The sequence below is a fragment of the Leguminivora glycinivorella genome, chromosome 11 (genome assembly GCF_023078275.1).
Source record: "Leguminivora glycinivorella isolate SPB_JAAS2020 chromosome 11, LegGlyc_1.1, whole genome shotgun sequence".
Classification (NCBI taxonomy): Eukaryota; Metazoa; Arthropoda; class Insecta; order Lepidoptera; family Tortricidae; genus Leguminivora; species Leguminivora glycinivorella.
The window spans coordinates 20,318,589-20,345,445 of NC_062981.1; the positions used below are offsets into that span (position 1 = coordinate 20,318,589).

At 34.6% G+C, this 26,857-nt stretch overlaps 1 protein-coding gene across 5 annotated transcripts in view; it reads right to left on the reverse strand.

The window, feature by feature from the left end:
- Nucleotides 1-26,857, reverse strand: part of LOC125231435 (potassium voltage-gated channel protein Shaw) — a 213,230-nt gene that overhangs the window by 18,213 nt on the left and 168,160 nt on the right. For all 5 annotated transcript variants that reach the window (XM_048136894.1, XM_048136892.1, XM_048136890.1 and 2 more), the window contains 3 exons: nt 12,578-12,772; nt 9,449-10,129; nt 7,755-7,890 (listed from right to left, as the gene is read on the reverse strand). In XM_048136894.1, coding sequence (XP_047992851.1) covers nt 7,755-7,890; nt 9,449-10,129; nt 12,578-12,772 — 1,012 coding nt within the window. The remainder of the gene's footprint in view (nt 1-7,754; nt 7,891-9,448; nt 10,130-12,577; nt 12,773-26,857) is intronic.

Sequence of the window (26,857 nt, forward strand, 5' to 3'; positions counted from 1 at the left end):
TATTTTGACTGGGAATGGTATATTTGAAAAATTTAATTGGTTTCTGTGTGACATATAGGATGATACTCTTTGTGAATTGTCCCTAACCGGATATAATGCTGATAGAATTGCCCATCTCATACACTCATGATCATAGTTTTGAACGTTAATGATTGCTTTTTTTGTTTTAATATCATGTGGTAAATCAATGTAGGAAGACCCGCGCAAAGGATTAAATTTATTTAAGTTAAAATCTAAATATTTTATTTCTTTAAGGGCCCACCCACTGTCTTTTTTTTCAAAGTTAGAAATTTTATTTGTAAGCGCATTTTTTGAACTTTCTAAGAACTCTTCTCTATTGTCTCCTTTACATATCGTCCAACTTAAAATGTTAAAATCAAAAAAATTATTTATTCCCTTAGTTTCTTGTACGAATTCTGCATGCAATATAAAACTAACCTTGAAAATTGTGAGTTGTTTTATGGCGTCATCTATTAATTTATTTATCGAACTTTTAATATTTTCAAAAAATATTTCTGGTGTTTCAAATTCAAGGTTAGTTTTTTCCCTAAATGATTCTATCCTATATGTCAATAATCTATTACCAAATGCCGTTTCAATAAGCTGAACGTTGGGATGTAAATGCTGGAATTTTAAACTATTATTTTTATGTAAATTGCTTCGTAAATGTTGGGCATAGAACCTCCTGGAAACGTTTTTCTTACATGTTTTACAATCAATTGTATCAACAGCAGGGGTGCACGACGACTCGACAATCCCTGACGTTGATGGCTGTTGCGGCTCCACGGTGACTGCTGGGTGCTGGCTTGGTATGTGCTGGCTTCGTGATATGGACGTTTCTTCCGACACTCTTTTTCTTTTTACTCCTCGTGTTGCAGCTCTAAAAATAAAAGTTAAAAATATCAAAAATATGCACACGAATAGATGTTGATCTATACAGGACAAAAGTATCTTATTTTGTAATACCTGACATTCATTTTAATTGACAAAGAGAACAATATGCCTCCATTGTTAGTACGCCATCTATCTCATCATAAGGTGAATTCGATGATCGCATAACAGTTACGTGACCATTACAAGGGGTAATATAGGGTTTAACATCACGATCGTGAGTTATACTATGATCTAGTTTTCCACTAATGAACCATAGTCTTAAATATTTATGAAAACTATTCAATAACACTGGTTTGCTAAACATTTTAATATCTTCACGAGTAAGCTCCATCGTAATGGTGTGGGTGCGTTTAGGTGCGTATTAACTATTAAGTGAGACAGAAAGATCAGGATTATACTTATATTACATTTCATCTGCCTCCCCCACCACTACACAGTTATTGAAGTTGAACGAGTTAAAATATTTATTTAAATATTAATATCTACTTACATATTTTGTTGTTTCTCGGCTTCTAAACAACGGTCATAAAGTTCATTGTCGAACTCTGTATTAACGAGGTCGGATATATCCTCACAGCGTTCGTAAAGCTCACTGTCATATGAGTCCTGCAGGTCCATGTTGATATCACTATATTTCACGGGTAAATGAAGCGAGTGTTGATGGAAATCGGCTGTCCAAAATCAAAGCCTAGCAAGTGCATTTACCGAAATTTTACAGGAGAGGCAAACAAAGATTTTGTTAAAAAAAATTAGTACCAAAGACCTTTTTCTCACAAGACTTGGTTTTATATAAAGAAGTATAACTTGCTTTACAAGACAAACTGTTGAAACTAAATGTATGTGTCTATTTAGAACTTTTATGTGCCTTACTAACAATTAATTACAAAAAAATAATAGTATTGTTTCGTCAATTATAAAACAAAAAGCTAGCAAGTAGTCTTACTAAGTATTTCAAATGGTTAATTTTCGCATTATCCCGGCATTTGCCACGGCATTTGCCACGGCTCATAAGAGCCTGAGGTCCACTTTGACAACTAATCGCAAGATTTGGCGTAGGAACTAGTTTTTACAAATGCGGCTGCCATCTTACCTTCCAACCCGAAGGGTAAGTAGGCCTTATTGGACTTAGTCCGGTTTCCTCACGTTTTTTCCTTCACCGAAAAGGGACTAGCAAATATCAAAATGTCGTTTCGTGTCTGATCACATTATAATATTTGTTTGATGGGATCATAATAACAAAAGGCAACATTATTAGACAATTAATTAAATTTTATGCATAAAACAAAAATCAGTCATCGGGTAAACAATAGGCTACTTGACCCTTTTTATAGTTTGTCTTATAGCATTACTTACTATCCAATTAACGGAAAAAAAATATCACTATATTTTATTATGGCTTATAAACCGCAAAAAAATATTTTTAAAGAATACGTTTAGGTACGTAATATTTCAGGCAAAAACAACATCAGCCATGTCATCTATAAATTTTCTGTGAATGAAGTAATTCAGTGCGAAAACAACACTTTCTGACAATTTAAGTACGAGGCATAAAGGTATTATGTAATGTCAGCGATTGATTTGACATGAATTCTATGAGGTCACTACACGGCCGACAGAGTTTTCGGTGGCCAAAAAAAATTTATTCACATTTTTGAATTAAAAATACGTAGACATCGTACACATTTAATAGGTACCCAAAATATTACAGAAGACAATTATTTATTGCGCCAAATTAGATATGAGTCTAGTAGCCTATTCGCCTCCAGTTTAAAGATAATCCGAAAGCTCATTAATTGGCAATCGACTCCAAAAATCACGCCTTGTTTCTGGCATTAAAGGCACTAATTTTGCAACTAGAGTGTCCTTTTTTTAACACGATAGTTTCATATGTACCACACGCCATATACTGCACATCAACAACCTGTTACAAGCACTAGGTACTACTGGCAGTTATTCCTTTAGGTAGATTGGAAAGGCATAATTGTTAGAACTATTTTAAGTTGCTCCCATCGTCAAATATATATAAGTAGGTTAAGTAGGTACCTACGTAAAATAGATCGCAAAAATAGTGTTAAAAAGCATTCCGAATGTTAATACCTCGATCCAAGCCCCATTAAAACATCACAAATAAAACACCACAATTCAGCACCACGAACACTTTTGCGATCGCCACACACAATATTAAAAAAGTATAATATCACGGGCTAAAACAACGAACATAATGAGAATGACTATCTAAAAGCAGCTGCTAAAATTCGTCTCCATCGATCACTTTTATTCATCATGCGTCCGCGCAGCAGCGCAAAGTACGACAAACTAGAAACTTCAGGTTGAAACTCGTTCCCTAAATTCGGATCCCGAACGGAACAAACGCGGGCGGGGGCGCGGGAACGGCGACCGTTTGAATTCAAACTTCACTCATTACTGACTTGCTATGTTTTATTTATTGTTATATTTGAATTCCTTGTTCAACCCTTCGGCAATTTTTTAAATTTAAAACCTAGTATGGGACAATTCCATATTCAAAAACCTAGTATGTTCCGTTTACAAACTCAGAAACCTAGTATAGCATGCACTTACTAGGTTTTTGGACTTGAAAATGTTACTTACTAGGATTTTGATTTTGATATTTGCATGTAAGATATGCACTTGCTAGGTTTAGAGGGTTCCGTAACTTTGATTCTAATTGAGATAGAAATACAGGTGTTTTTGCATTAGACGCAGCTCAAAATTTGAGGCTGATTGATTAAAAAAACGTATTTTGACAAAAAATGTCCCTTGCTAGGTTTTGATTTTGGACAGCCGAAATGCGGTATGGGTTCGCTCAGCATTGTCCGGCTATATATAGTCCCAAAATCGTTTGTGGGGAGCGTTGTTCGTTGGTGGGGAGATGATACGTGGGCGGAGTTGGGGGTGATTTATGGCTTTGTCTCTATGAAATATTTTTTACAGTCGTTTTGAGTTGCAATATGTTTAGTTATATTATAAACTAAATCATGAGTGTTACAATAAAAGTCATCGTCTTCGGTCTGCGTGTAATATTTGATTCTCGTATTTGCATGTTTCCAGTGTTGGTCGTTTGGAACACCCCGCAACTTTTTCATATCGTAGACGTCAATTTTTATGAGATGAGTGACCTTAGAAACGTCGGCTATGCGAGAAGCTATATAATTTGTCCCTCCATTTGCCAATTGAGCGACAGTAGATGAATATTCTAAAGCTTGCTTCTTTTTGGGCTTTTCGAAAAATATATCAATATTGTTGGTTCGTTTCTGGGTTCGAATTTTAAGTGGCTTTGTAACTTCAGTTTCATTATCACTCAAATTGTCATAATAATAATTTTTCATTGTGTATTCAAGAGAGTTCTCGTTCGATATCTAAAACAAAAATAAACATTTGTAAGAGATCGGATAGCAAGGGACACATGTAGATACGTAATATTTATATATAAATATAAAAAAGTCAGTTATAGTTAAGCTTACCTCCATTGTAGTTCGCTACAAGTTCTTAACAGCTTTTAAAATAGACACTAATGATGAATAATACTAGTATCACAATAGTTTGCACCACTTTAAATATACTTGTATCAATTGACACTATTTCAAACAAACCCATATGATGGACTGACGGTCCCATCGATTTGAGCCGTGCTTTTATTAGTGAACACACACATATACACTTTATACATATACGTCGCGGATAGCACAAAAAACCTACATTCTAATAAAACAAACATCCGTGCGTTGTATGGTAGAACATGTTGCAACGTGTTTGCGTCTACCAGACCAATTTTTTAAATGTTTTATAGTTAATGACAAAACTATTTATAAAAAAGAGACACCTGTCCGTTGTAAAGACACGACACGTTGCAACGAGTTTTGTATCAACCAGACCAGGTTTTTTAAAATATTTTGTAATTAAAAACAACAAAAAATAGACACAAAAAAACAGATCCTATGCGTTTGTCCTATTTCAACGTTATTACTATCCACCTGTGCGCTAAAAAGTGTCTTTAATTTATTGTTTTGTAATTCTCACGACCCTTGTCTCATAAGTCCTAATCTTTATTGCGTGGGAGCATACCTACATCGCAAAAACTTTTATAAATCGTTTCCAAAGAAATGATTCCCATGTCTATTATAGATAAAAAAACAGTCACACACCTGCTTAAAAATTATTACGCTCACAGGGATGTAATTTATGACCCTAAGTAAAAACCAATATCAGCCGGTGTAGAAGCAGGTAAGGTTTGAATAAATACTACCCAAAAAAAAAAAATGTACCCGCCCATGTAGCCGTGGGAAGGGCGTCGATTAACGCAGAATCCGTTATTATATAAGCTAAGGTTTGAACAAAAAACTACCAAAAAAAACATACCTGCCCGCGTAGCCGTGGGACGGGCGCTAATATACGCAGAAGCCGTTATTGCATATAAGGAATCCTTAAGGCACAAAATTTTTAAAAATTTCCCCGCTTATGTAGCCGCGGAGTGTTCGAGAAACCGTTATATACCTACTACTAATATGTCTTTTATTAGGTGTATGTGAACTTTTGGCACTTAAGCCTTTTTGTCGTTCTTATCAAACATTATTTACTTCTACTTTAACAATCAGGAAATTTGATAAAATCTCGAGGTTTCCAATTTCAAAGCTTTGTTTTGTATTAGAATTCCAATTTTATTTTACGATTTAGTTTATCTTGATTATAAACGCAATTTAGAAATTTACAACCCGCGTTCTTAGTAGAAATATCAAATTACATTTATTATACATAAGAATATTACCCTTTTTTGAATAATAGCAGATTGTTTTTTGATTACAACTATTTCTTTATCAAATTTTATTATTAAGTATCCATAGTAAATGAAGAGAGTGAAATTATAATGCTCAATATTTTTAAGCGATCAATGCAACTAACATTGCACCTTCTGTAAGCGACGATTTCGAGTGAGGGTAGAAATTTTAGCATAGTTTTTTTTAAGAATAAGAAGAAATCATTGTAAGAATATAATTATGTTTAATTGTTTAAAACGTGGCAACGCGGCGAGCGTTTTGGGCTCCTTTGCTTCGGGAGGGACTCGGAGTGGATTTAGTTAGTAAGTAGTTTAGGCTATTCTTAGTATTATTTGTAATTTTTAATTTATTTAGTTGGTAGAATTATGTGTAATTGTTAGTAATTAAGGATTTATTGTATTAATTTTTATTAAATTGAATATATGTATTTTTATAAAGTTTTATACATTCACAAAATAAAGCATCAGATAATTATTGTTTAATAAAACATATGTTTCTACAGGGTGCGCCAAAGTTCATATAAAATTGGTATATAGAAACAAAATTATGATAAGTAAAATTATGAGAAATGATCATTCGGAGCACAAACAACAATTTTATAACAAATAATTTTATATGAGCCAATATGGACCCATTTCTACAATGTATTTTTTAAGAATTTTCCTTCTAGATTATAGATAATTATTGTTTAATAAAACATATATCTCTACAATGTATTTTTTAAGTAAACTTTTATTGTACAAGTACATGCTCAAATAAAATTAGTTCTCTGCCTCTAAACTAAGCGTTGAAACACTTCACAATTTTCAAGCATAGCAAACAGAGTTGCCGAAATAAATCCCCAGCTTATTTTCTAAACGAGACTGTAAATAAAAGTCTTGTTTCTCCATTTGTTTTTATATAATTAATGCAGCTGACGGCTGCGGCAGACAGCTGCTGCGAACTTTTGAGTTTCGAGGCCAAACGAGTTTCTTAATTATAATTGAACTTTATTTTTGACAAGTTTTAGAACATTTGCCACTTCAAGGCAAAGGAATAATTTATATTTTTTTAAGTTTTTAGAGTTATGAAATTTATTCCTATGAAATTTTATTGCTGTTTTTATAATCCATCATCATCATTCTTGCGTTATCCCGGCAATTGTCATGGCTCATGGGAGCCTGATGTCCGCTTTGACAACTAACTCCGAGATTTGGTGTATGCACTAGTTTTACGAAAGCGACTTTAAATCTGACCTCGAAGAGTAATTAGGCCTTAATGAGTTTTTTTTTATAATCCATAAATGTAAAAACAGGAAAAAATTAGCTAGATGTTAGTGCTGCATTAAAAAGAAATAAAAACGGGTGTAATATCGTTATGCTCCTAAAAGCGGCGTAACAAGTGGGCTATTTCACCACAGTGACACTAGACATTGACAATTCTGTAAGTATTTCTGGGTTGACAAGTAACATTGTTAATCAGCGTCAATATTTCCTTGTTGAACAAGCAATTAACGGCGAAGTGTCACCGTCGGGTGACAATTGTCATTATTGTGAAATAGGTCAGTCTTTTAAATAAGCGTGTTTAGTTTTTTAGGTTATCAAATACGCTTTAAATAAATTTTTAGCAAGATAAGCTTTATCTTAATAAGCAGTGCCAGCTTTATTGCTTATATTTATATATCTCGTCACTACTTTGAAAAAATCTCGTATCTCACGCTGCTTCTCAAAATTAAAACGCAGTAAGTCCATATGCATTCCATACATACTTCCTACAATTTTCTTTTCATTGACATACGAAGATATAAGTTTTTTTTAAGTAGTGACGATCTGTTGGTTGCTCAGTTTAATCGTTACTTAAAGAGTGAGACTTAGTTTGTCACCCGAATCCAACTTTACAAAAAATACACTAAATATGTTACTTTATCTTTCAAATATACACTAGAGGTAAAAACCTTTATCGTTTAAATATGTAATGACAATATTTATACAAAATAGGCTCTTTAATTCAAATCTGTCGTTGAATTCGGGTTCAAATTTTATCTGTGCCGTAAGAAAACATACACCTGTAACAACTGTAAATACTTACGCATCGGGGGCCTAGTCGGCTCGACGTTAATGACCCGCCGCCGTTTCTTGGGCAACTTTGCACGAGCCTGCGTGTGGGAGTAGTACATGGCAAAGTTGGACACGATGACGGGAACGGGTAAGGCTATCGTCAGCACCTGGTTTGAAAAGTTTTTTGATGATAAGTGGTTTTCTGGTAGATTTCTGAATTTTTTTATATGTGATGGGTCATGGAACTTCTTAGACAATTGATAATCGATGGAATCAGGCGTTACTTTGCGGAAATCCATGTTAATCATAAACTAAAATGTTCCTTTGCTAATCCGCGAATTGATAACGTGCAAGTCAACTCAGTTTCAGTCAGTTTGAGTCAGTTGCGGAACTTCGGACCGTCAACATCAGCTCCTGAGGATGCCTCGTAGAGAGGCGAAACACGTGTCGAGTTTTGTATTTTTGGTGGTGGGTTGTTGTATTTATTTGCGTATTTATTTTTATTTTTGCGATGGGAGGGTGGGAAAATTAATTGCATGTAAAAAATACGCAAGTAAGTACAACAGGTTAGCACTGATTGACTTGCACGTTATCAATTCGCGGATTAGCAAAGGAACATTTTAGTTTATGATTACACAATTGATGTTTTTTTAATAACCTTATATTGAATTATGTGTCGCTTTTATCGACATAAGTATAATGTGTGTTAAAATTTTTTTTAAACATTTTATAAAATGTTTCATGAAAGTTTTATTTCATCTCCTTGCATGTTCTGGTAATAATTTTAATTTATTTCTGAAATTTCACCTCAGAATTTTTCACAAGTCTTATCTCTCTACTAAATTTCTTATAATAACATTGAGAGACGGTAAGAGAAAAATAATTGGATACCTGATACTTTAGACTTTCATTTACAAATAAGAGAAATTGATTAAAAGGGACACGAGGAGGATCAAGGATCAATTACAAAGAGAAAAATAAGAAAGAAAGACATTAAAGAAGGCGGCTTCGTTAATGCCTAAAACGATTTGTACATCTGTCAAATATTTTTTGAACGATAATTTCTTGCATAACATTTTATGAAGACGGGGGCATTTTTGTGGCATAGCATAGAATTTGGAGTAACATGACGGAATGTTTTCAAAAATAAATATTCCTAGTTACAATTTAAGCAGTCATAGTAGAAATAATAAACGGACAACCTTTTCTTTGTGATCAATAGATAAGTTCATTTAATGAGTCGATTTAAACTTGTCTGTTTTTTCACGTTTTTTTTTTAATCCTTTGGTGCCTTTGTTTGAGAAACCCATCGTTCTCGACGAAGAACAATATCTACGAAATCCTAATTTACTATAGAAAATTTATTCAAATTACCCTTAACTAAAATCCCATACATTTTACAACATATAGGAAGTTTTTAGGGTAAACAGTGAATTTGCATAATACTACTAAATTTTACACTAATCTAAAAAAGACGACTAAATAAAAAACAACCCTAACGTAAACTGCTGTAAAACCAGATACATTATGTGATTGCAATCCTGGTAAAACTTTCCTACAACTTTGCGAGAAACTTCAAGTTTACAACTTTACAAACTGCTCACAGGTGTACACGTCAGTGGCAAAGTTGATATTTAGCTCCGTAAATATAGCTGAAATATTGAAGCTGTCATTATTATCAACATGTCAGCCCTTTGTTATATTAAAAAAAAAATGAATACTCACACCAGCCAAAGCGCACAATGCTCCAACGAACATCCCGACGTATGTCTTCGGCGCCATGTCTCCATACCCCACCGTCGTCATGGTAACCAGCGCCCACCACAGCCCCAACGGTATGCTGTTGAAGTCATTATGCGGGTTCGTCTGTATCCTCTCCGCGTAGTACACCAAACTTGCGAATATCACTATACCAAGTACTAGGAAGAACACTAGCAAAGTCAGCTCCTTCGCTGACGCTCTAAAGGTCTGAATCAGAATCTTCAACCCCGACGAGTGACGCGTCAGTTTAAACAGCCTCATGATTCTTATAATAGAGAAGAATTCTAAGATGTCAGCATTTTCTACATGTGAAGCATATTTCTGTAGAATAAGATCGATGTAGAAACTCATTGTGGCGATGTAGTCAATGATGTTGACCGAGGACTTGATGAATTCGCACTTATTCGGGGAGGATATGAAGCGCACTAGGATTTCTAGGGTGAACCACGCGTTGCACACACACTCTATGTAGAAAAACGCAATGTGGGCGTTCGTTTGCACTTTGTCCAGTGCCCAGCTTTGCGTTTGGTTCGCGGTTGTCACTGTGTAGTTTTTTATCACTGGCACTCTCATGTCCGGGTGGGTTTTTAAGCAGAACGATATGATGGACACGCATATGAAAAACACTGATATCACGCCTACGACCTGAAAAACAAAAAGCATCTGTTAGGAGGAGGAAATTATACAAAATATTTATTTTGATTAATGTCTTAGTAACATTCAAAGTTGCCTACATAGCAAAGCAATTTCTCTGTTTTGACCGAAGGTTGACTGGTAGAGAATGCCTTTTAGCATTAAGTCCGCCTTGTGTACAATTGTATTTTCTTTGTGAAATAAAGATTAAATAAATAAATAATACAAAGTAAATAACAAATCGTTAGTAATATTACAGTCCTAAAATATTAAATAGTAGTTAATTTATCTCTTATTAAAAATTTGCATAAATAACGACTAAAACGCATGAATGATGATTTAAATTAAAACAATGATGTTAAGAGTCAGGTTATCAATGATGTATTTAACTAAAACCAGGACAAAAGAGCTGCTATTAACATTAATTTAAATCAAACCCTCTTGAATTGGGAAACACTGCCAAATCGATGTACATTGTAAGACTCTTGAGTCAAAGGATTACAACCCAAAGGAATAATGCTTCATTCATTTCAAATTATTTAAATAAACGGAAATGTCGGAAATAAAATTTTAATTTTGACTTGTACTGCTAGTTTAATGTAACGTTTTCTCATTGTAGAGGTTTTTTCTCATTGAGAAATCCTTTAAAATGGCTTCGTTGCTTTTGAAATGTTGTTTCAAGAAATGCTAAGCTTTTGTGAGAAATTACAGTATGTCGACGTTGTTTTCTTAGGTCAACGGTCTTTATTATTTTATTTATGATTAGAAATATAAGCATTGACTATAATACAAAGCACCCATAGTACAAGCTTTGCTTAGTTTGGGGCTAGGTAGATCTGTGTAAGGTATCCTAAAATATTAATTTATTTATAAATAAAATTCTGGTCCATAATCAATCAACACATTGATTTTTTCTGAGACATCTGTTTTTAAAGTGTTATTTGATTACATTTCATTCATTTTGTGTATTTCTCATAACCTTGTGTTTATTCAATTTGACAGGTCATAGATCAATCAGCGTAAATGCGAATGAAGTTAAAGAGAGAACAGACATTTTGTTATACTTACGTCCATCAAAAATCATGGAACGATAAGCTTTTATTCAGTTCGCTTAATATTGGCTTCATTCCAAGCCGCGAGCCATTTATTTATCTTATGATTGAGTCTAGTCGAAGATAAAAAGAGAATAATAATATGATTGGTCTTCATCGTGACAAATTTGAATACCTAAATGCATGGACTTCTCCATGAGTATTAAAAACAGTTGATATATTTACAGGTACTTCAATCAGATCTCCTTTTTAAGATAGTTACACAATTCGGCTGGTTTGACCAAATCGCAAGTCTTCTTTTTTGAAACTTAATAGTTGGTCTGGCACTAAGTAGATACATTCTTATATTTTGTTACTTACCACTTTATATTCATATTCATAATATATTCGTTTACTGATAATAATTCCTATTACATGTCATTTTTCATAATTTATTATAATAATACTTTATAATTATTTATTAAGTTATAACATAACATACCACAAATTAAATTTTAAACAAAATATTATTATCTACAGTTGTTTTTTTTTTTTTTAATGGGATAGGAGGCAAACGAGCAGACAGGTCGCCTGATGGTAAGCGATCACCGCCGCCCATGGACACCCGAAACACCAGAGGTGTTGGAGGTTACCTACATTAGGTATTTACTAAATGAGTAAATTCTGAAAAACTGTAGAAAGTGTGCTCGATAAGCCATCGTTTAAGCAGGTTTAAGCCTAGTTTTGAAACTGGTCAGTGACGTAGCATCAGTGACGTGTGCTGGCAAACGGTTGAACACAGCCGGGCCCATTATATGTGTGCGTTTTGTATGTATAAATATTCTTGATTTAGCTGTTGACAGTCAGAGCAACCTGCTGCAACTGTTTGTTCTTTGGAAACGTACTTAAAACTTGACACTTAAACTAATAACACAATTCGGTTGGTTTGATCAAAGCGCAGGTTTTCTTTCCGGTTGATCACAATAGTTGTCAAATTCTTATTTGTTTGTTATCAGTTTAAAAGTATTCTTAATCTAGCCATTGTCAGTCTTTGTTTCACTTAAAATTGTCTAACTTAAAGAGGTATTCCACTTATCCAGGGTCTCAGTTAGACAGGCATAATAAAATGTTTGTCTCATTTATAGAGGGTATCACTAATAGAGGCCAGAATAGGGGGTATGTCAGTTATAGAGGTGATAAATAAGGATTGATCTATCCTTTGTCAGTCACAGCTACCTGCTGCAACTCTCTGATCTATGAAAACGTTTTTAAAACGTATGTCTTAAAATGTTTTAGTTGGTCTGGCAGTAAGTTGTGACATCCTTATTTTGTTACCATTTTAAGAAAGAAAGTCATTTTGTAACTAGCTGTTGTCATTTTGAGCCAACGTCCTTAAAACTAGTCTCTTAAAAGTACTTTTATAAATTACCTTGGCAGCATTAGAGCTGTACGGCTCATCAAAGAGCGACCACATCTGCGGCTTCAGCTGTTGCCACCAGGACACAGTGCCCTTGTAGTAGTCTTCTTCGAAGCCGAACTTTCGAGCCACCTCTTCATCAGAGGGCTTTTCTGTGTCCAGGTCCAGACGGTCTAGGACTGCCAGAGTTTCTTGGGTGTCGCGATGCTGTGGACGAAAGATTAAGTTAGATTTGTTGGAAGAGTTATTGTAACATTTCTATCGGATTCATAGTGAAAGCTTAGTCAAACTATAAGAGTTTTTTCACATTATCTGATCCGGTATCGGAAGTAGGAAGGTAAAAAAATTCTTGCCTTCTATCAAATCTTTCTATTATAATATGAAGGATGTTTGGTTTCCTAAAATATTAAATACCAAAGTTCAGAAAGATTTATCACCAATAAACAAAAACTTTAATATTATTTCTGCCAGGCGATTAAAATAAATATCCAACATCAACATAAAACTGGAAACGAATAAAAAGGAAACCCTGCAAAATTAGGGAATGTATTCAAACTTCAAGAAGGGGAACTCAAAGATACCCAATTTCACGTTTAACCCGTGGTTGGAGGACCATTGAGAAGTTGGCTCCATCTCTCAAAGAGAAAAGTTTTACTAGGGAGTATACGCTCGTGGAGGAATTAATTGTTATAAATTTACTGGAAAGGCGATTAATGTGCTTGAGGTTTTTGTTACAAATGGGGATGGATGTGTATCTAATGGGAGTTGTTAGGAAGGATTGTTTATTAGGTTTATCTGTGTTTTATTTAATTCAAACCTCGCCAATTTTGATATTAATCCCCGACGCAAAAACGACGACGGGGGGATAAGTTTGACATATCTGTCTGTCTGTCTGTGTGACATCGTAGCTCCCGAACGGATGAACCGATTTAGATTTAGTTTTTTTTTTGTTTGAAATCTGAGTTAGTCGGGAGTGTTCTTAGCCATGTTTTATGAAAATCGGCCCACTATAAGGTGGTCTGGGGTTTAAAAAAAAAATTGTGGTTAGGTTATGAACCCACGAAATACAAGTCCACCAGACGATATTAGTCTGTCAGTTAATCGGAATAGGTATTATTAGCGAAAACTTCTAGGCTGACTAAAATATATAGAGTTTCGATTTCTTAGAATAATAAAATGCTAATTAGCACGTAAGGTTTAACTGTCAGTGTTAAGTTAATTTTATGAAATAAATTGAAATTTAAATTTCTGGATGATCATGGCATGAGCGTGGAAAAGATGTTTCATGAGAATTGAACTGTTTCTTAACTGTACTAAAAAACTCCTACTTTTTTCTCTCAGTATTAAGCATCAATAACTAAAATCCATATAGCATACAGAGATAAATATTTTTTGAAACCGGATTTACAAATAATTTTCACAATCGAGCTGCAAAAAATAAAACTCGGAAACTTCACTGAATCAAATTCCATTTAATTTAAATTGCATGAATGCATTTAACTGCTTCGCAAAACCAATTTGTCCGTACGCAAAGATAATGAAACCGATTCTGCTTTAGAAAATTTCTATGGTTTTCAACTAAACATGAAACATAAACTCCGAAATTCTAACAAAATCTAACAAAAAAGATCTACGAAAAATCATATGAATCCGATGCTAATAAATTACTTCCATAAAATCTAAACTAAATGTGCTTAAAAATATAAATTGGAATCAATGTTCTGATAGAAGTGGAAATCATAAGGGTGCGCGACAGTTTTCGGTAAATGCGAGTTTTAAGTTCGGGATGAATAGCTATATTATACATCTTCCCCCTCTAATTTTCTTTCGCAATCAGTAGCAAAACAGAACAAAATGTCCTTTTAGATTAAGAGCATTACGATTTTATGGAGCAGATTAGGTTTGCCTGAATTTGATTTCATCTTTTGACGAGTTATCGGTTTAAGTGGAATGGTACTTACAAAATATGTACAAAGAAAAGCACTTTCTTTAGGCATTACGATATCAGTAATTAGCATGCGTGACTAGATTTATAGCACACAAGGCAAAAGCTTTACGTAAGCGACATTTGCATGGGATGCCCCAAGGTAGTGTATTATGAAAATTAAAGAATCTCAAGGTAGTACCATATCAAAATATAACAAAATACATATCAAATTGTATAAAACAGAACCAACAACAATATTTTAAAACCGCATTCACGGACTCGACGACCGCAAACTCATTGAAGCAGTGAATCAAACATTTATCGATACAATATTTTGTGAGGTGAATGACGTGAAAAATGTATTGAGTGACAACAAAGAGCGGGCTGGTAACGAAGTTTACGCTGCGGGCGGCCGAGGTAACCTACTTATTCTATCATTGTGTATTAATATAATATATAAAGTAGGTTTACTATATGTACCATCGGATTGAAGTGTGTAATGTGTATTGCAAGTGTGACTATATCTATTAAATATTTTAAATATTGACGTTTTCAGACGCCTTTTATGAAACAGGATCTCTTAGAATCTCTTAGATGACTGAAAGGCACCAAATGAATTTGTCAATTTCTCCTTTTCTTTTTTCGCTGTTTATCTCATATGCATTCTGAGCTGCGAACTTCGTAACTTCCCGGTTAGGTACCTCCTCTTCTTCTATTTACAAGACCATGTAACTTACTCATTTCATCTCTCTCAACAGAATGGCAGTACCTTGAAACTACCGTTTGCCGTAGAAGTGTTCAAAATTTTATCTGTAGAACCATTGAACGTCCAACTTGAGGAAAACTTTAAATTTGACCAAAACTTTGACGCAAAATTTTACCTCCAAGTCGTTGCGAAATAAAAAAAGCAAATTCAATTCTGGAACCCATGGAGTCCAATATACTTTTACCAAAAGGGGAGTATAAAAGTTTCCAAACTGACCCTGTAGGCAACAGCCCGACCAAATGAAATAAAAAAAGTAAATGACTTACTTTCTGAAACCCCACGAAGTCCGATATCCCTTTACAAAATACAAATGTAAAAATTTCCGAACTGACCTTCCATAAAGAATAATTTAGGGATTAGGGCGAGATGATTACACGAGATGTAAAGTGTGTTATGTTTCATTATACCTAAGTATCAAATAAAGCCTTATTTATTATCCTAGTCTTTTTTAATTACCCACCAAAATTAAGCATAAATTTTGGTGGCCAACAAATAACCCGACCAAATTACATAGGCTTCGTTTGGCATGTTGTGAGGAATCTTTAAACTTGTTTTTAAATTCGTCGCATTGCGTATGTTTTGCCACGGACGCACGTATTCATTTCTTCTACGAGTATGTTACTCATGGAATCGTATAATTATACCTTTAATAACTAATAATATCTAAACTGATGATCCTTATATCATCGATAGTCATCCAAATAAAATAATACTAACTTTAAAAAAAAGCCTTTGCTAAAAAGCCATAAGTATAAAAATTACCGAAAACAGTGGCCCAAATGAAATAAAAGCGAATGACTTTCCACGCGAAATTAGTAATGTACAGAAAGTCTGTTAACGAAATGTTTTCAACGGCACGCTTCGGGCTTTTATCAAAAAAAAGCTAGAGGTTGCGAACGCGAATGTCATAGTAGATGATTACACAGTAAACAGTTTGTATAGTTGTATATTATGTATTTATTCGTATATATTGCATGTTAGTGTAAGTTATAATTTATTATTACCTAGAATCCGTTTCCTGCGCCGTTTGTACTGTATGCCTACCATCTCCAATTCTCCCTCAATTGCTCAAAGGTTAACTGGAAGAGATCCCTTAAAGGGATAAGTTCGCCTTTGTACTTATAATAAGCTCTTTTTCCTGTGTGTTGTATTATTTTCTGGTACAATAAAGTGTTTTACTACTACTACTACTACTACAGTCGCAAAAATTAAAAGTAAAACGTGCCTAGTTCAAATTTCACGAATGAAAACTAAGAGTTTTGTTTTTAACCTATCAGACTAATTATACTGAGTAAATTTAATGAATATAAGTCACAATAATTAAAATTGGAATAGATAAGCATAAATGAGCATATGACTAATATTGACCGGGATATAAACCGTGATTATTTTTAACAAGCAGAAACGTCTGCTAACGATTCTACACATTTTTATATTAAAGGAAAAAATGGAAAAATTTACGCTTCCGGCGGGACTTGAACCCGCATCATTTGCAATCCGTGCAAGACTTTTAACCAATTGAGCTACGGAAGCCACGCCGGACATCGCAAATCTTTCCATGCCTTTCCTTATGTACACACGTCTTGGTCTTGGCATTTACGCCGGAAGCGTAAATTTTTCCATTTTTTCCTTTAATATAAAAACCGTGATTACCTTTTTGATTTTTATTGAGGTTCCGATATTTCGACGCAGTTGCATGCACAATTGTGTAGACAGCGCGCGGTCTACCCTCATTCGCGCGCGTCGGCTGCGTTCACTTCACTGTCAGCGTTACCACTGGTACTGGTACGGTTTATATCCCGCTCAAAATAAGTCATATGAAACTAACCGTGAATCATTTAAAACTCATATAAATGAGCATTATAGTCACACATAAAAGGGAGAGTCTTGTAAACTGTTGTCCCTACTACGAGTATGTAATATTTCATCAGTATTAATATTCGCCGTTTCTTTTTCATAATATTAACCAAATACAATTAGAAAAAGACATTCATGTCATCTATGTCGCGGTGACATATTATTTATGTTCTAGCCCTGCAGAACATTAAAGAAAGAATTACTATTATTTTTTAGTAGTTACCAGCAGCGGCTGGTCCATTGATTACAGACTAGTAAAGTACCTAATGTTAAAGTAGGTTTCTTTTTGGTGTGGTGTTGCCTAGCAGAAATTTTCACCAGCCGCCACTGGTAGTTACGCTACTGATGAATGCTATTACTGTGTCACATTGTGACCCAGCGAGTGTAACCAGCTAACTTCGCTAATTCGCTGGCCGTCGCCAGCTGCCCAAAGCAAACGCCGTAGCTAAACAAAGCTTATTAAAAAGTTATGTCACTTCGCAGCAAGGTGGCGATATTAAAAGGTTGACCATTGCTGATTTCAGAAAATTTTAAACATGAGGTAAATTATTGAGGTCGATATTTTTTTGGAGAGCATTGAAAATACTAAGACAAATTGTATGACATAGTGGCAATATTAAAAGGTTGACAACGGCTGGTTTCGAGAAGGGTACATTAAAACAAAATGTACGTGAGTGTGGCTGATACTGTTTTGAATACAAAACTTAGTCAAATAATATTAAATTTATTTTTAACAAGCAGAAACGTCTGCTAACGATTCTAAACATTTTTATATTAAAGGAAAAAATGGAAAAATTTTCACCCCAAGACGTGTGTACATAAGGCAAATAATATTGATCCTGGATTAGTTCTCTTTTTAAATACAATATATCTATTTCATTGTAAATAAAACGAATATTACTCATACTATTCTGTTTTTTAACCGAAAACCACCTATAATTTTGTTCATCAATCTGGCCTTAAAATGTTCACTACCACTGGATCTGTCAAATTTGCCAACTCCGGTTTGTTTACACTTTTTTCAACAGCCAAAAGTACAAACAATAATTAGTTGACATCACAATGAACCTTACAGGTATCGGGCCGAATCGACCTGATGTCGCATTTAACATGTTAAGCTACTGGTAAATGTTTATTTACTGCGACACTCACTAAACATATTTTACCAGCTTCAGTGAGCTGCCCAAAGCTGCGCTGTAACTAAGTAAAAGCTTATTACAAAGTTATGATATTTTGGAGCCATCGTGTAGTGATATTAAAATAAGCGCGTTACAAAACACGGAGAAACTAAAAAGCCAAAAATAATAAACCTTTCAATTCAGATTTCTTATCGTATTGCAATAAGCTAAACACCCAAATTATAAACAAATCAATTATTTTTGTAGTCGGTACCAGACCTGTTCGTCGCCTTGCTATTGCCTGTTTGCCCCACCCAACCATACACAGGCTGGTACCGACTCCAAAAATAATTGATTTGTTTATAATTTGGATGTTTAGCTTATTGCAATACGATAAGAAATCTGAATTGAAAGGTTTATTATTTTTGGCTTTTTAGTTTCTCCGTGTTTTGTAACGCGCTTATTTTTGAAGGCGGTTTTATTTTTTGTTAAAAAGTTTATTTATTTGTTGATTTTTAGTGGTTCCTAGTGATATTATATGTATCAGTCCGAATACATGTACAGTAGTGAAAGAATTATCCTTTAACTCCTAACCATTGAGGAGTTGACCTTCCATCATCAGCTCAGTTGATTTTTAGTGGTTCCTAGTGATATTATATGTATCAGTCCGAATACATGTACAGTAGTGAAAGAATTATCCTTAAACTCCTAACCATTGAGGAGTTGACCTTCCATCATCAGCTCAGCCACATAAAATTATTACCATCAGACGTAAATACTGGTGTACCTTTGAAAAATAGACCAAAAACATTACATGTGCCTATAACATTTGAAGAGTTCCCTCGATTTCTCCAGGATCCCATCATCAGACCCTGACTTGGTGCCAATGGGACCATCTCGGGGTTATACCGGTTCGATCAAAAAAAAAATTTTGAAAATCGGTCCACGATTCTCGGAGATATCGAGTAACATACATACAAAAAAAAAAAAAAAAAAAAATAAAAAAAAAAAACATTCAGTCGAATTGAGAACCTCCTCCTTTTTTGAAGTCGGTTAAAAAGGTTGACAACATCTGGTTTTAAAAGTTACTTTTTATTTTGTGTTGTGAGTTTTGAGACTAAAAGGGGATGTAATACTAACTACTAATAAAAATTATTTTAGAGTTGCATTTCATGTCTAATTCCATAGTGAGCTCGAGTGATCTTGCCTATGCCAATGACGAAAGCACTCCGATGTTCAAATTCTCTCAATGGAATTTATTCGTGTCTTTATAATGGATAATTATTATATTAGAAAGAGGATGCAAGTAACTGATGCTCAGAGCATGAAATGGAGATGAGCGGGTCACGTCGCAAGGCTAAATGATGACAGGTGGACAGGAAAGGGCCACAGGGCTCAAGAAGGAGAGGACATCCATTAACCAGGATGGCATTGTGGCTATTGCAGGCAAGGACTGGCAAAACATGGCAAGAGGTAAAGTGAAATGGAAGCAGCTGGAGAATGCTTTTACCCAGAAGGGGTCTACAGAAGAAAATAATCAGTAATAAAAATAAATAAAGAAAAGAAAATCTTCTATGTAGAATAATAAAGATGAAATAAAAAATATATATATTTTGAGATTTTTTCGACGGACCCTTTGCCGTTTGGGTTGGAAGATCAGATGGCAGTCGCTTTCTAAAAAATAGCGCTTACTACGCTAAATCTTGGGAATAATTGAGGAAGCGGACCCTAGGCTTTTATGGGCCATGTCAAATGCCATGATAATGCAAAGAGGACGATAATTATAATGAATTTCAATGCCAAAATGTCAAAATACCAAATATTGCCATCGGACCCATATCACATTCAAGTTTCTCAATGCAACTCCTAAAATATTCACCAGCTACATTGCAAGCATAATGCTACTATCAATAAAGCAGTACTTCTGTTAGCACTTGCATTCGTAATGCAGTTGGTCTGTTGCTGATCGTTTCACACTATAAATCTGTCCTTCTTACTCAAAATGGCGCAAGTTTGTAGGAAAGTGTTGGCAGTTAAGTCTTCCTGTGTTTGGAGGAATAATTTAACGTTTATATTGAGAATAGCGGCGAATTTACTACTGACTTCGAGTAAATGTTACGCGATGATATCCTAATTTCAGGCGACCAACATATACATACACGTTGCTTAGGGGTCAACTCATGGCAATGCACTAAAAACCCACAAATCAATGGATACATTTTTCATAGGTACATTTTACTATGGGGAATATGTGGAAAAAGTTTTCTTCAATTTGTGGCTCTTTAGTACATTACCGTAAGTACGTACCGTGATTTTTTTTTCATACAAATTGTATGGGAAAAGTTTTTCGCATTAGTCATAGGGCTTACGGCGAAATTATGGTCAAAAGCTGCACTTTATGCAGAAAGCAAGCCACTTTGCACAGTGATACTAGGGACCAATACAAACGTTTTCATCCGAGGAAACACGATTTTCATCCACTAGAATTCAAGATGGCGGACATTTTCCAAAATGGCGGCCGCATATTTTTAAAAATTTATAGAATCGTAACGGCTGCACCGATTTTGATGGTTGGGGTGTCTATCGTATCGTATTGAAGCGTTTATTAATATAAAAAATTAAATCATAAAAAAAATTAAGATGGCGGCCGAATAATAAGAAAAATATGAAAATATCAAACTTTTTTTTTCATTCTCGTGCAATTTACCAATAAATTTTCTATGATATGGCCACATTTGTATGTATTTAAATTAAACCTGATAATATTATCTACATATTAAAATAAATATCATGAAAATCCGTTGAGTAGTTTTTGAACTATACCCATTTCAAATGGAGCGCGCGGATTTGAAAGACGTTTTCGCACGTGATGTAAACAATTTTGGAATCATAACGGCTGCACCGATTTTAATGGTTGGGGTAGCTATCAGTTTGTATTAAAACATTTATTCATATAAAAATTAAAATCATTTAAAATATAAAGATGGCGGCCGAATAATAAAAAAAATATATAATTTTCAATTTTTTTTTATTCTCACGAAATTTACAAATACTTTTTCTACCATGGTCACATTTTTATTTATTTAAATAAAATCTGATATTAACATCATACAAAATAAAACAAAAAACATTAAAATCCGTTCAGTAGTTTTTGAACTATACGCATTGAAAATGAAGCGCGCGGGTTTGAAAGACGTCTTTGCACTTGATATGTGATGCATCGTATCGTTTGGTACCGCTATACAGGCAAGACTGATTATTTATTTTGGTCACAACTTACTATATTACTATTCAGAATCAATGTTTTTAGTATTTATATACATTATTAGTTTTTTATTCCGAGTTTAGGTATATTTAGATAACCCCCGTAAACTTGACCATCACATAATTTTTATTTTAATACGTAAAAGAACTTAAATGCACATAACATAACATTTGTATTAATAGCAATTGTCCTTTCCGAGGACTCCAGAGATAATTTTCGACAACTTCTGTAGGGGGCTACGGAAACATATATTAATACAAAACATATTTTTTGCTTCTCGTCTAGGTTATACTGAAAGATAAAAGAGTCATACAAAATAATATCAAAATACAAGGAAATAATGATAACATAATAATTTATAATATCATTTTTGCAAAATACTTTTTATTTTGGCAGATGCCTAATTTGCAAATATAACATTATTAATATATTGCATTATTTGCATTGCGCCATTTGCGCCGCGCAGGGTAGACCCACAACACGTACAGCGTATTGTTTCGCAGCCTTTTTCACAACCGCAATTGTCCAAGTATACCCATTCATACCATATCTCCCTGTTTTCAGACCACTGCAGTACCTTACCCAACTATCATTGTACGTCTTCCAACCCCAGGATGATGGCATAGGCACAGAAGTAATATCCAGAATATGGGGCGTTGTTATAAGACACGGAGTGCCGCCGATGTTGGTTAGGTACCTACTAATTTATTTTTGGTGGTAAACAGTTTCTTGCTCACCAAGTTCAGGTGAACTTTTCAAGCATGGCGATTATTCCTCCAGGAAGACTTTGTAGTTACTGCGATGTTTCTATCAAAGCTGGTATAACTTCAGTGTGTGTGCAAACAATGTTTTAGAACATGATTTTTTCCTTTTGTATTGAAAAAAGAAGTGGTGTCAGACGTAAAGGCGTAAAAACCACGAATAGCAGTCGGTCTTCCAAGATCCAAAGTGTTAGCTACTTTATAACTTATACTCCGGTAGGTTATTCTCATTTGAAGTATTAAGAAAATATACTAGATAAGAATTGGAAATTTCCCAATATAATTAGCTCCATAGATCACATGCTTAAATGCCGTTCTTAACACATATTTTAGTGAGCAAGCATGGACTCAGGCCTGTTTACCGGTATGGTTTGGCGGCTTAGGCACTCGTAAAGTGTCGTTTTGCCGACATTCCTGCCTCCATTTACATCACGTCCGATCTCGCACGTAACGCCCTGAAAGCCTCCACGGCTACAAACTGCGAGATAAACTCAACGAAGGGCATGGGACACTCTAGCATCCGTTACCACCCTGAACTCACTCGAGGCCTCACATGAGGCAAAGACCTTTCGAGGCTCTAAGCTAGGTCCAAACCCGAATCTGGCCACTGACTTTACGTCTATCCTTCACCCGAAGACTCCAGTGGTTTTTATTTAAATACCAAGACATCTGTATCGGAAGATGTGATGATACGCGTGAGTCCCTGTTCCGCCATATCTTTTGCGCGAGGTACAATGAGGCTATCAGCTTCTTCCGGTTACGTTCCTATGGTTTACCCTGAAATAGCAGAGCAAATGTTCTCTGAGGAAGTAAAATGTTTAGAAAAAAAAAATCACCACACTTATAACATCAACAGGCTACAGTTTCTGGAAAAAGTCTTGTTGGTTGTTGTCATACTGAAAAAGTGTCTTCCTGGAGGAATAATGGCCAAGCTTGAAAAGTTGATCCGCAGACTCAACATTTATCGGTTAACTTGGTGCGCAAGGAACTGTTTCCAACCAAAATTAATAACCAGCATCCCACCAACATCGCCAGCACTACAAAAACATACGCTCCTTGTCGCAGAAAACAAGTTATTTTATACATAGATATTTCTTTAGCCCCCTACAGAAGTTGTCGAAAATTATCTCTGGAGTCCTCGGAAAGGACAATTGCTATTAATACAAATGTTATGTTATGTGCATTTAAGTTCTTTTACGTATTAAAATAAAAATTATGTGATGGTCATGTTTACGGGGGTTATCTAAATATACCTAAACTCGGAATAAAAAACTAATAATGTATATAAATACTAAAAACATTGATTCTGAATAGTAATATAGTAAGTTGTGACCAAAATAAATAATCAGTCTTGCGTGTATAGCGGTACCAAACGATACGATGCATCACATATCAAGTGCAAAGACGTCTTTCAAACCCGCGCGCTTCATTTTCAATGCGTATAGTTCAAAAACTACTGAACGGATTTTAATGTTTTTTGTTTTATTTTGCAGATGTTAATATCAGATTTTATTTAAATAAATAAAAATGTGACCATATGGTAGAAAAACTATTTGTAAATTTCGTGAGAATAAAAAAAAATTGAAAATTTCATATTTTTTTTATTATTCGGCCGCCATCTTTATTTTTTAAATGATTTTAATTTTTATATGAATAAATGTTTTAATACAAACTGATAGCTACCCCAACCATTAAAATCGGTGCAGCCGTTATGATTCCAAAATTGTTTACATCACGTGCGAAAACGTCTTTCAAATCCGCGCGCTCCATTTGAAATGGGTATAGTTCAAAAACTACTCAACGGATTTTCATGATTTTTATTTTATTATGTAGATAATATTATCAGGTTTAATTTAAATACATACAAATGTAGCCATATCATAGAAAATTTATTGGTAAATTGCACAAGAATGAAAAAAAAAGTTTGATATTTTCATATTTTTCTTATTATTCGGCCGCCATCTTAATTTTTTTATGACTTTAATTTTTTATATTAATAAACGCTTCAATACGATACGATAGACACCCCAACCATCAAAATCGGCGCAGCCGTTACGATTCTATAAATTTTTAAAAATATGCGGCCGCCATTTTGGAAAATGTCCGCCATCTTGAATTCTAGTGGATGAAAATCGTGTTTCCTCGGATGAAATCATTTGTATTGGTCCCTAGTATCACTGTGCAAAGTGGCATGCTTTCTGCATAAAATGCAGTTTTTTTCCGTAAGCCCTATGACTATAAATACATATACATCGCCTTTGCGAATATACTCAAGTTGCAGATGGGCATTTTCGCGAAAAAAGATTCAAAAACTTTTTTTCTAAAATAGGTAAATTTAATTGTTTTCTTACTCAGAATCACGAGCCCTTTCGATCCTACTAGGCAGAAAAAAGCGTCTCAAATTTAATTTTTCCACTTTGTTACCATTTTTCAAACACTTTGCCCAGCGCGGTTACAAAGTGGAATGTACACATGCAAAATGATAGAAAATTTTGGGACCATTTTTTGTCTCTTGTTTTTTATCCTAGATAGAAAGGGCTCGTGATTCTGAGTAGGAAAAGCATAAAATTTACCTACTTAGAAAAAATATTTTTGGTGATTGTTCTCGCGATAATGCCCAGATAAAAAACCGTTTTGGATGGGGACACAAGTGGCCGTCCGTAGTATCTTAGTGTGCATTCAACCGACATCAAAGTGGACCATAATAAACAAGTGGCTCTGTGAAGTCTGTGACCTTCGCGATGGGCTTAGAAATCACAAAAGTAAAAAAAATTAAGACGCTACAGGAATGAAAATGCTAAAATGGAAACGGCCCCTTGTGAATTTTAGTTAAATATACTTGTTTTATTAACTAGATTTATCGAAAAAAAAATTGTCCATTAAGAACAACTCAGTTAAAAGATATTGCAAAAAAATCTTTAAAATCGAGGTTCCACTCTCGACTGTTTCCTCCTTCAAAACTTAATCAATCGTAACGAAATTTGAGAATCTGAACAACATTGAACTAATTTGTGTCGGACCGTTTAGTTTTTTTGGCCGATTTTTACCAATCTTGAATATCACACCTTTTTTTGCGCCATAATAAAAAAACGCAGAAAAATAAAACAATCATCAAAAAAATTAAAACAGTCCGACACAGATAAAAATAATAATAATCTGTGTTTTAAAAACATTGCTTTATCTTCAAAAACCAGGAACGACGAGAGCGTTTGTATGGAAAATTGACCCCTCCTGTATTGTCTTAAGTTCTTGAAATCACTATCGCAGTCGAGTCACAGTGGTCTTAACCTGTAGAGAACATGAGGATATACAAAATTCAGATCGAGTTAAACCGTAGACCTACGCCGTTGCTCCGCTCCGCTCAATAAGTAAGTCTAAAATGACCCGTAAGTACCTAATTATTGCTAATAAGACGTAGCCGAGACATTTCTTACTTTCCTACTTTCGGTGGATATGTAACACACTTTTTGTCTCGTTTAGAGCAAAAGTACATGAGAGGAAAATAAGGAGTAAACGAGTTCACAAAGTGAACCATCCCGGAAATCCGACCGAACTTCCATATTATCCGTCCAAAGTTTTAACGATTTTGCCACCGTCTCGTCTTTATTTCGAAGAGACTTTCAACAACAATTATTTTTTCTCAAACATGCAATGAAATATTGTCTTTACGTTCCTTAAAATGGGCTGGGAAGTATCGCTTTTTGGGCGCAACAACTCGAGAGGACTGTAAAGGGATTTCATATTATTTTTTAGGCCTAGGCCTGCAAAGTAACTTTTTTTTTATAAAATATTGTCCTTTAGAGCATTTTTTATTTCATTGTATGTTTGAGAAAAGCACTATACATGCCTCGGCGTGAAAACGGCCTCGGGAAAAGGATTCCCGGCCTCGTATCCCTATCCCACCCTATATATGGTATATACCCACTTGGCCGGAAATCCTCATTTTCCCGGCCTCTGATGTAATGTACTATTGTAACATATTGCTGCATTAGCAAAAATATTGCGACTGCTGCTGCCGTAGCCGAATGGCATTTCTGCGGCGCGAAACGAAAACGAAACGCCGCGAAAGGTAGTCTGATAGAGATAGAATTCTGATATCTACGAGCGTTTCGAAAAGTCGAGAATTTTTTTTCTATAATTTAAAAGAATTTTATAATTATGTAAACTTAAATTAAAATTTAGTATAGGATATCTTATACTTTTAAACGAGCAATTCTTGTATATTTATTTATTTATTATCTCGGAAACCGCTCTAACGATTTCGCTGAAATTTGTTATGTGGGGGTTTTCGGGGGTGAAAAATCGATTTAGCGTAGCCTTGGATCCCGGAAAACGCGAATTTTCGAGTTTTCATGAGTTTTTATTTCGCGTTAGTAAACGTAAAATATGGTCGTTAATTTCGCCGCGCGCGCATCGATTCCGCTTAGCTCAGTCGTACGAGGTCGGTCTAATGTACGCAGATAGATCGTAGGTGTCAGGGTTTCGAATCCCGGCCAGAAATTAAGTTTTTGTTTTTTGTCTTTTTTTTTGTGTTTGTATTTATAAGAGTTTTTTTTATCTAAAGACGTGATATATTAAAATAGAACCGAGCGAAGCTC